This window comes from Gordionus sp. m RMFG-2023, chromosome 3 (genome assembly GCF_954871325.1).
Source record: "Gordionus sp. m RMFG-2023 chromosome 3, tfGorSpeb1-WG-v2, whole genome shotgun sequence".
In the NCBI taxonomy this organism is placed as follows: Eukaryota; Metazoa; Nematomorpha; class Gordioida; order Chordodea; family Parachordodidae; genus Gordionus; species Gordionus sp. m RMFG-2023.
In genome coordinates this window covers 31,797,414-31,810,018 of record NC_088777.1, presented here as the reverse complement: position 1 = coordinate 31,810,018, position 12,605 = coordinate 31,797,414, and the positions used below count along the sequence as shown (strand labels likewise).

The following is a 12,605-nucleotide window of genomic DNA, read 5'->3' as shown; positions in this document are numbered from 1 at the left end:
GAACAGGCAAATTTATCCGGAGAAGGAATTTCCTCTTATCCCCTCTACCTTTGGTTACGCCTATGGATTACAATGATTAATTATAATATGAAACTCGAAATTACTTAATATATGAATTCCTGCAATAGTAATAAAATAAGAAAAGTAATGAAATAATAATTAATTACTTACCTCTAAAATGTAAGAAAAGAATATCAGCAAAAGGATCTCAATGTCAATTTATTGATTATCCCGCTTTTATATCCTAAAATTTCAAATTTTGTAATTGTACTATTTATTTTATTATTTTGGGTGTTATTATATTGCTTGCTTTAGAAATTTCCAATTTTTCAAGGGATTTATTTTTTCAATAACCTCGGAGTAATTGAAAACAAAATTTTTAAAAATTTTGTTGTTTTAAGAATTTTAATATTTTATTTACCTAAAACTTCTTGTATTTAGTAGAAAATCTTGTAGAAGGATTGTAACTATTATAATATCCTAGCAATACAACAGTAAGATTATTAAAATTCAGTAAACAAAATTATAATCAGCCTGCTTCAGACTAATTGGAAGTAAACAGTTTTTATGTCAATTGTAATAGTTTAGTTAATTTGCGATTAAAACGGTCACTTTATTGAGGAAACCCTAAATATTAGAGATGGGATATATTTTTCATTAGTTTTTTACTCTCGGAGAAGGTGAAAGTCACCCCTCTGTCCCTCCCCCCCCCTTCTTCCAATAGAATTTTCTAAATTTATAAAACAAATATTAATTAAAAATACTTTACAACAATATGTTTATCTAGATTTACTATTATGATTTGTAATTTATGCGCTGAATATTCCTCTAATTCATATCTATTATTTATATGATGTTAAACTAATATATCTTATAAGTCATAAGAATGCATGTAGATGTATATTTGGCATAATATACAATAAATTTTTACATTTAAGAAAAATATTATTTTCCTACCCCTTTTAGTGAAAATATTTGGTGACCGCCCTGTTTTTAAGTATATTGGCTTTAGCTGAATATACATTCTGACCTAAAATCATAAAATTTTAGATCCAGATCTAAGTTTAGGATTAATTTAATTATTATTATTGCGATAATTCCCATGTATAATATGTTAGGAGTTTCTCTTTCGTGTTATCATCATTTTTTTAAAAGTTCTATTATAATTAAAATGTTGATACTGTTATACTTTATATATTTAATCTAGAAACAAACTAATTAGCACAACCAAGTAACTTATGACTATCATTATAATCCTCTCTTTTTCACCCCCCCCCACCCCACCCACCCACCTTTTTTTTGTCCTGGTTATCAGATTTAGTTGTTGAAATCTTAGAAATTCATTTTTTCACTAATAAAACAAGTCGTTATCATCCAGCTTAGAATAAATATAAAATATAACATATTTAATAATTATAAAAATATTACATATTTAATAATTATACAAATATAACATATTTAATAATTATAAAAATATTACACATTTAATATTATATAAATATTATATTTAATAATTAATAATTATAAAAATTTATTTAAAAAATTTTATTTTTAAATGTGATGAACTTTGCAAAATAAATTTTGAATCGAAAAATATTTATAATTTTATTTCACTTTTTTTAGGTCATTTCACATACTTTTTTTTGGACAAAATATGTGTTCTTAGGTACATTATACCTAATTTAAATCCCGAAAAAAAATTCTCTCAAAAAAAAAACTCGACCAAAAACACTGTGCAAAAAAAATCTCAAGGACTATGCAGGAAAACAACTTTGGAATTAAATTTTAGATAATAAATCTCAGGGTAAATAAACTTTAGGGGGAAAAACCTATGAGTAAAAAAACCAAGAAAAAAAATCTTTTGGCCTAAAAGTTCGTAATTTTATTTTTATTTAAAAAGAAAATATGACTATTTAGAGTATTTAAGGATAAGAATTAACATTTATATAATACTTGCTTGCATAATTGTGATAAATTTTTAGAACAGGTAGACTATATTTATTCATGGAAATTAAAATAATTTCAAATAAATTGGTTTTGGCTAACTACCCAAATCATTTTGAGTCTGTTAACCTATCTCTGTCTGATGGCAAAAAATCAAAAAGTCTTACTAATATTCCCTGTAAATAAAACCATCTCATTTAGTATTCTACCCTTCCAGTTCTCTTATGACCTCAACATTAATCTAATTATCTCTACTAATGATCCTTCCCTAAGCTTCAATTCTTTTAAGATGGTAAATAAAATTTCGGTCAATAGGGATCGTGAAAGCTCTTTTGAAATTTTACTATTGGCCCAAATAACTGTGTTCAGTGGCAACTACCTAAGTTTCCTAGGAGTTAAATGATGGCCTTCTTATTCTTATTTATGTATTCTTTTTAATTTTGTTTTATATAGTTTTTATTTATATAAATAAATTTATAAGTTATTTTTAATATATTTTTTAAAATAAATAAAATGTTTTGACTTCTTTTAAAATTGATTTAATGTTTTAAATGACACTGCAGAAAAAATTATTCAAGTTTGAAATAATCGATTTTATTTCAAATTTATTATATTAAACTCTAAAAATTAAAATTAATTTTAAATATTATAATATAAAAACGAAAGCCCTAGTATAATTTATTTTTATAATATTATGAAATTTAAATATACAAATTATACTAATATAATTGTTAAGTGTATCTGTCCCCGGAGTATTGTTATTATCGGCTCGATTTTTAAAAACGGCTAGCCCAATATTTTACAAAATATATTGCGTAATCTTCAAGATATCGTTAAGAGATGTCCAAATCTTTCTGCCTTCATTATGCAAAATCTATAGGTTTGCGTGATAGTTATGACTAAGATATTGGGTTAGCCGTTTAACAACACTACTCCGAAGCTTGTAAAGTTTCTAGTATAGATCTTAAGTGTTTGTCATATTCTTCCAAAATATTTTTTAGTATGATAGATTACTTTTTTATGAGCAACTCATTTTTTTCTTTCATTGGGTGGACTGGAAAAGGAGGTTTTATATGTTGGCTGCAAATTGCGGCCTTTTCAATTTTCTCCACCAACTTAGAATTTGTCGAAATTGGGTAAAATTTCTTTTTATACTGATGATGAAATATATTTAAAATGGTTTTTGATGGTATATTCTCTTCGATACAAAGTTTATTAATATCAGAAACATTGAACTGTGAATTGTTGTAATCCGACTCTTGTCCTAATGCTTATTTAGGAGAAGATTTAGTCAAATGCTAGAGGCACCTCAGGATGCACACGTGTTATTCTATAAAAGCAACAAATTTATAGCATATTATTTAATTACACTTACTCAAAATATTTTTACACCATTAATGAGTATTTTTTGACATCGAGGCATATTATTTTGTACACTATTTCTAAATAGTGCTTTATTACTTTCATTTTCTTCCTTTATATCATCAAGACTGGCGTGTTCTAAGTTCTAAGATGAACCCAGTTATTGCGCAATATAATGACCCTCTACTAGACAAGAATTTGATAGCTTGTTATTTATATTTACTCAATTTTCCTTGCCCTTCTGTCTGATTACTTGTAAAAAAAACTCGGACTACCATTGATAGCCCGTTTTATTGAATATATACTAGCAAAGCAGTAATTTTTGATAATAAACAGCCTGGAATTTGTAAAAAAAGGCTATGAAGTGAAAGTTATCTCCAAGAACTGCAAATAGTTATCAAACTCTAAACCAATTTCCCCATAGTTATCTTTTCAATGTATACCACTTTGCTTGCATCAAATAGACCTACCCTTTCCATATTAAATACTCCAAAGGTAGGCCAATTAGACCCAAAATTGTAAATAACATAATTCGGCAGACTATAATAAGCGGACAAACACACTCTCGAAGCTAAAAGATGTACCTAGAAGACAATAAACGCCATCCCTTGGCAATTTAGTTGCCCGTCTATTGGGAATACTCATGTATAGACATATTCGCAGCATCGAATAATAAATAACACTAATAAAATATTTTTTTTCAATCCCCGTTGATTAACACCAAGGTTGGGGTTGAATTTAAAAAAATATTAGATATGAAAATTTATCGCAATATTGGGGTAGCTGTTGAAAGCTTCGATTTTTTACAAAAAATTGAAATAGGAGTATGCCGATCAAATGTTATTTTTATATATGGGTGTATATCCATTATATTTTTAATATATAATACATTTTATGCCTTTTTTAATATTTTGATTTTTGAATTGAAATTAAATAAAATTTTTTTAAAAAAATCTAAGTTGATTATTTCATCGAGCTATGATAAATTCCATAAATGACATCAAACTCTGTTAAAATCGTTTTCAAATGATTAAACTTCTCCATAACACTAACAAACACACTTATTTCGACGGCTATAATAAAATATTGTCACGATAGGTCATTTATATAAATATAATTATCCAAAATGTTTGAGCTTGAAATATAAATAAATACATTTTTTTCACCCTATAAAATAAGATGCTGATTATTTTAATATAATGATTAATATAAATATGGACAAGTAATCCTAACACTAATAGATTTGATAAGTCAAAATATAAAATGATAATGAATACTAATTTTATAATATGAAGATAGCAAAGAGAAAAAAAACGAATATGAACGCAAGAATTTACGAAAATAAATGTTAAGTGAATATTACATTTTTAAGCATAATTTGAAAAGCATCGGTAATCTCTTTTCAAGGAAATGACAAGGATACAAGATGGATTCTTTTAAAGATAGAGTATCTTATAAAAATATCATAAAGATACAAAGTACGAGATTCAAAAGGATCTTGTGCCTTAGATGCAAGTACCTCCAACTGCTTAACTTTGGTCAATAGTCACTTCTTGAATAGTAACTGATAATAAGATAGCATGATTTTGTATTTAGAATGTATTCAATGCTGATCAAATAGCCCTAAGATATTTGAATATACCATTTGGTTAAAAACATACTATATATTTTTTTGCGTGCGAGAAAATCTAGTGGGTGGGCAATGATGATTAGAACAAAAAAAAATTATAGGGATAAAAACAAAATTTTTTTAAAAATTAGTATGTGTCGAGTTAAAGCAAATTAATTATATTATTTAAAATTATAACATTAACTAACCGATTAATTATTAAAAAAAGATTTCGATATGATGATTTTTCAATATTTTTATTTTAAATGAATTCAATATTCCACTTTTATTAATAATCATAGAAAACTAAACTAATAAATCAATTTTTCACTTAATGAGGAAATAAAATAGAAAAAAAAATACAATTGTTTTAACCCAGATTACAGGTATTATAAAATTGTATTTTAAAATTTTCTTATAGATAATTATCAAAATATTTTAACATAATTCCTCAAATCAATTTAATTTTCTTTTCCCTCTTTTTTTTCTCATTATAACAAAAATTGTGTTAATAGATTAGTAAAAAAAATTTTTCACAAAATATTGAAATCATCTTTTCACTATATTGCAAGAACCTATAAAATATAAAAGGGAATATGATGCATTAAATAATCAGCTTTGCAACTTTCGTTTATTTTGTTTATTTTATTTATTTGGGAAAATCGGATTTGGGCTTATATTAACTGATTTGTATTTTATTTTCCAAATATTTTACGTCCAATAAGATTAACAAAATTGTATTAGCATTTATTATATTTAAGGACGGGATATTCTGTTCTCATATTTATTATTTTACATTTTCTTTAGGCTTCAAACCAAACCCAGTGAAACTGGTTTAGAGTGCATTTTTTTAAACTTGAACCTTTCCATAAGCTCCTTATGAACCCAAACCGAAGCAGTTTTTGGAACTTCGGATTCGGTCCTGGTTTATATTTTTTTTAATTATTAAAATTTATCAAAATTATAAAAATGGAATTTAATTTGTGCTGAAAAAATTATTATTTAATCATTACATAATAAATATGCATTAATTTTCATATTATGATATGGAATCCATGGTTCCGAATCTCTGAATTTTAAATCATTTAGTTATGGAAATTTTAAAAATATAAAATCTTATTATATTAAAATATAAAGATAATTAATATTGATGACATTTGTATTATTTAGCAGACTTGTTAAAGAAACTTTTAATGTATCGAAAAGCGATGCATTCTAAAAAGGTTTATCGAACCGATATAAATATATTTTTCTCAAATATATTCGATGTCAATAAAAATTATCGATAGATTTTCGAAGCATATTTTTTACTATTCATTAATATAAAGGAGGCATCCCATCCCATAAGTGAAAAATTTTTTAGCCAGGCTGAATAAATATTCAAACGGTGCATTGGAAGGTACTGTTGTATTTCATAAATAACTCTTTAATATTAGGAAAATTTTTTAAAATGGTGAAATCTTTAGTCTGTTTCCTAAAAAATAACAGCAAAAACAACAAATTTTTTTGCTCACTTACTAAAGTTAGGTCTTCCTTAAATTTGCTATGAATTACGAAATTTAAATTTATAAAATAAATCATGGAGAAAATAAGATACTGCATAGTTTGTATAATTCGGATTAAATAATTTTATAACAAATTCAAATTTTTTTTTATAAGGATAAAGTTTTTTAATTTTTAAATCTAGGGGTGTGTATGCCATTCCAAGCGTTTTGAAATTGGTAAGCGGGAAATAATTTCCCGAAACATAAACGTGCAAAAATTTCTGAAAATAATTATCCGAAAATAAATTTTACCAAAAAAAGTTTTCGTTAAAAAATTCCACGGAAAAAATATTTCCCGTATACCATTTCCTGACAGAACGTATTTTAAAAGTGGTTTTTGAGGTATGTTTCTAGAAATTTTTTTATGTTTCTAAATAAAGGTTAATAATTGGTCGAATTATTATTTTTGTATATATAATATTTAGAAAAAATTGTTCAGCCACCATTTAATCATTTGTAATAATCAAAATCATTTGTTTTCTTTAACGATTAAATAGCGCCGGAGATATCCGAACAGACAAGTCTTTTCCTAAGAATTATATGTGCAAAAATTAATTCGCAAATGGCAGTAAATTAAATCGTGGGAGAAAAAAATTCCCAGAAAATAGATCTCCAAAAAATTCCCCTCCAAAATAAATTCCCAAGAAAAAAATTTCCCTGGAAAAACGATGCCCATTTTCTTAGATTCTAAAAGGTATAAGTGGAAAACAATTCCCAGGAAAAAATTTCCTAAGTAAAAATTTACCAAATTTTAAAGATTGGTATTCTCCCATATGAAATTCTCAATAAAATAGGAAAAAAACCATAGTTCAAAGTTTGTTGAAAATCAATGGAATTGTCAAAAGATACTTCCAAGTAAAAACTTTAAAAAATTAGGTAATTTTTAATCGAAATGATTGTAGAAAAAAAACTCTAATATTCAATAAGTAAATATTAGAAAAAATTTTGCTGAAATATATATAACGCGATTATTTGTTCTAACTACCTAAATTTTATGTTTTCCATCGAATAATAATCAGGCCTCCATATACTTTCTTTCCTCCCTTCTCCTCCCTAGTTTCTTTATACTATTTTTTTTAGACATCTTTTTTTAAAATAGATTATCATCCTTTTGTCTTCCAAAATTATATTTTTATATTTATCACCTTTATCAATTTGGTTTTAGAAAAATATAGTATATGTTTTTCCTTTTTTACAATATATTATATTAGTTATATCTACTCAAATAAAGAAACGATTGAACGGAAAAAAAATATTAGTTTCATATGGAAATTATTCAATCAATAAATTTTTATTTTTGAGATATTACAGTAAATATATATATCCTTGTTACCTTTGTCAAATAAATTTATAACAAACTTTTTAGAACTTTAGAACTTAAAAATAAAAATAAAATAATCGATAAATTTCAATATTATATTTATACTATAGAAAATGTACAAATATCATCATAAAAATTTAAATAACTTTAATTAAACTTTGATTAATTTCAAAAACCGAAACTAAGATGGAATAAAGTCTGGAAGATAACTTATAGTTAAAGGTTGACAGTTTATAATAACAGTTTTTGAAAAATTTTATGGAAATTAGGCGCGGGAGTAGGGCTAGGTTACGATTAGAGAGATGTGGTTTATGGTTAGTTTATAGTATTGAGAATATAGTATCGGATTCAAAATAATATTTTGGATTAATTTCCTCAAAACTAGGTATACCAGGTAACTTATGGTTACGGGTATATCAACCAAATATTCTTGCATAATAAACTATTGTTTAGAATAAAAAATCAGAGCTGATTAATAGATAAATCACCTTAGCCAAAGACATTAAAGTTTTTCTGCAAATTAAGCCATCTTATATCAGTTTTTCTTTTAAGGAGGAAGTAAGATGGAAATCAAAAAAACAAGAGAATAATTCGGAAAGTGGGGGAAGGGTCTTAAATAATGCTATGACAATGAGATCAGGAAGTAACCCTTATGAGAGCATTAGGTATAATATTATAGGGGGAGAGTACACAAATCACCTGGATAGGGTTATTGTTACATGGATACGATTTGGGATTAGTTTATATTTTAAAAGATAAGTTAATTGTTTTTTAATTGTTTTTGTTAATTTAAAGTAAAAATTATTTGGGGATTTCTTTTACGAGGAAATATTTTCCTGATAATTTTTTTCCTTTCTTAAATTTTAGAATACTTTTTAGAATCCAAATAAATCATGGATTTTGTTTTCAGGGAAAAAATTATTTTTGAAGAAATTTTTCCCATAAATTTTTTCTTTGGGGATTTTATTAATTTCTCTCTGGGATTTTTTTTCCATGGAATTATTTTCCACGAATCTTTAAAATTGGTAATAAAAACAATTAATTTATATTATTGAAAATCTTAGTTCTATTAAATTTACCTTAGAATATGATATTCCAATTTCTAATTTTGTTTATTTTTTATAGTTTCCTAGTTTTTAATATATATATAGACCTACCGGATTAATCCAAAGTCCGGAGCTGGCATTAAACTGGAAATTTAAAAATCTGAGCTGGGTTAAAAATTAAAAAAATACAAATCAGGGTCGGATTTTATAATATTTTTTTTGTAAGAATCGATTTAATTTTTTTTAAAAATTAATTAATCGGTTTGTAAAATTTTGAAAATCATATAATGGAGTTTAACATTCATTTATTGCTCATATTTTGTATTTCCCTTTAAAAAAATTTACAAATTACAGTCTAAATTATTCAAAATAACAAAAATTAAAAATATTGGCTCAGCCAAGTCAATTTTATTAAAATGCGACCCAGGCTTGAAATTTTGATTTTTTCAGGCCTCTGAGGGTTTTGAGACATGGGTGCATTTATACACAGTTTTTTAACCTTATTTATGCTAGGAAAAAATTATTCTACTTTATTTTGAAGAATAAAAATATACATTTTGAAATATATCGATATATTTAGTTAATTATTTTTTTCACTTATTATATAAAGATTTAAAAAGGTAGGAAAGATCGGAGCCCGTTGGGTACATTTTAATTTTTGAAAATTGTTCTAGCATAATGCCAATAGTAACAAAATATAATTGCAAACTTCATAGTTTAAATTTATAAATAAAGCTTTAAAAATCCCAATAAATAGATATCAAAAGTTTAACCATATTTTTTATAATCTAACAATATTTCAGAATTATAAACATGAGTTTATGATTTTAAATTGCATTTATAAATTGTTCTTACGTTAGTCCTATCAATTATTGTATATTTATAATATTTTAATTAAAATAAATACAACTAGTGTTAAATGAATATTTATCAATCTAAAATATTTATTATAATACAAATTAAATTTAATTTTTATCCTTGAAAGAAGGCCTATTACACATAGCTTAAATAATTTTGAATTTAATTTACTTAATTATTGTGTATATATAATGTTATGAGTAAATTATCCTTTGGTTTAATAACAATATTTTTTTAAAAAATATTTAATAAAAACTCATTACTCTGGGAACAACTACTCCTATTGTTTGACCGACGTGCCCAGAGTATGAGATGAGAACATTGGCCCCATAAGTTATTTTCAATTTTTTTTTAAACCAATAAATATATTTTTTAAAGAAAATATATGTATAAAGCGAGAAAAAAAAAATAAATTAAAATAATTAATAGGAATAGATATATATCGGTTTGACACAATGGTTTATCAAACCAGCAGAGCCTTTACTTTTTTTACAGAATATTGAAGGGTATATTTATAGTTGTTGATAGTTATATTTTTAGGTTCTTAACCCTAATATATATCATCAAACATATAGCAATATTTTCATCTCCATATGTTCTATTATTTTCAGCTTTACCATATTACAACAAGCATACTTTTTGGGTTTTATTAAGTTAAAAAATGACAAAAATTAGATTTTAAAAGATAAGCTTATATTATAAAACAAGCTATAGATTCCTTAACCTTATTCATATTTTTTCTAGAATAGATATGACAAACTATCTAAGGAAAGAATAGATAATCAACAGGGAATTGATGCCATTAACTCTAATCAACAATTAGAAAAATATCATGAGTTACTCAGTAACTCTTCTACAGCAAACAGTATAGGATTAATGCAAGTCCCAGATGAGAATCTCCCAAATGTATTTCAATACTACAAAGCGAATTATCAAAATAAAAATAAACGAATAAATGATAATAATAATGACAATAATATGACTTCTCAGGATGAAAAAATTAAGAAATTGGTCAAACGAACAAAAAGACAACTATACAATGATTTTGGCTCGTTCCGGGATGAAATCAAAGGCGTAAGAGATGGAGGTAGACAGGGGCCCTTCCCTCGTTCTGGTAAATATAATTAATTTTTCTCTAGTGGTAGGTGGGGGTGAGACCAATGCCCATATATTTTTGGTTTACAATATCAATATCAATATAAACCAATATATAATTAAATTTTGTATTGGTTGCCAATTACCTGTATATATTGGTTTGATATATTGTTTAAATACAATATTAACCAATACCAATACCAATATTTGAAAAAAAAATAGATAATTACATATAATTATTTGGTTTTATCGTGGATGATTATATCGTGGTATAATTTTTAACCTTCTTTAAATTGCCTAAACTTATTACATCCTATGTGTAAATACTAACTTTTCTGTACTATGTTATCAATATTTGTGTTATTTATAATTGTAGTTTATTTTTATTATGGAAGCATATTTTTTACATGATATCAATTTTTATCTATTCATTTAGGATATTATAATGAATGAAGACCAAATAGTAGTAAATATAGATAAAGCTGATGATACTAATAACGATAATGAACAAGAACAATCATCAATATCTAATAAACGAAATACAGCAAAAATCTGGGAATTTTATACGAGTTGCGATAATAAAAAGAAGGCTATTTGTAATAAATGCAATAAAATATCTCTTCCCAATTTTGGAACCTCAGGGTTATGGACATATTTTAAATCCATCCACTCATCATTATATAGAAAATGTCAATAAACAAATAAAATTGGCAGTAAAAAAATGAACACAATAAAATCATTTTTAGTTAATAATATAAATAATAAAACTAATTTATCATTTAATTATAGACTTTTTTATTCAAAATAACTTAGCCTTTTTAAAGATTGAGCATATCACTTTTAAAAATTTAGTAGCAACCCTTCACTAACATTAGTTTTTAGAAAAACACTAAAAATAGAATTATTAAAATTATCATAGCTCTTTTAATAATCTGAAATCTGTACTTTTTAACATTACATCTAAATTTTCCTTAACAATGGACATATGGTCCTCTCCAAATAAAATACCCTATGGGCATAAAAATTCATTATATTTAATGATTTTAAATTAAATAATCATTTATTTTATTTCATTCCTTTTAAATGAACATATAATTCTATTAATATTTATAATATATTTAATCCTGTATTAAAAGTAAAATTTGAAATTGATTTTTTTCGTGTTACATTAGACAATGCAAGTAATAATTTAGCATTTCTACAAATTTGAAATCAAAAAGATAATAATTATTTAAATAATGTGTGCAAATGCTTTTTCCCCGCTTTGGAACCCTTAAATAAAACTTTTAAAAAAAATAAGAAAATTTTTATAATTTCTATATCTGAATTTAATAAATTCAAAAAAAATATTCCTTACAAAATATCCAACCTTAAAATTTCCTCACTAAATTTTGGATATACCAACACGTTGGAATTCAACATACCAAATACTTGAAAGGACAATATTGCTCAAACCCTATGACAACATATATCAAGGATTGCAATATACCAATGAAGAAAATTATATAAGTGCCTTAGGCTGGAATAATATAAAAATATATCGAGAATTTCTGGAACCATTTAATTTCACTACAGAGATGGCCTCTTGTGCAAACATTCCATCAGTTTCAACCACCATTTCTACAGCATTTTTCAACATATTGAGAGCTACAATAATATTCCTAATACTATTTTAATGAAGGCCTCTTTAGCTGCCTTAGCAAAACTTGATAAATACTTTAATTTTAATAAATACCTGTATATTACAACAATGATTGACCCACGGTTTAAAATATCAAGTCACCTATTAGGATAATATTATAGTCACTCTCATTGAAAACCTAACC

At 25.0% G+C, this 12,605-nt stretch overlaps 1 protein-coding gene across 2 annotated transcripts in view; it reads left to right on the top strand.

The window, feature by feature from the left end:
* Positions 1 to 12,605, top strand: part of LOC135925679 (collagen alpha-1(IV) chain-like) — a 39,730-nt gene that overhangs the window by 3,850 nt on the left and 23,275 nt on the right. For both annotated transcript variants that reach the window (XM_065461114.1, XM_065461113.1), the window contains one exon: positions 10,429 to 10,798. In XM_065461114.1, coding sequence (XP_065317186.1) covers positions 10,429 to 10,798 — 370 coding nt within the window. The remainder of the gene's footprint in view (positions 1 to 10,428; positions 10,799 to 12,605) is intronic.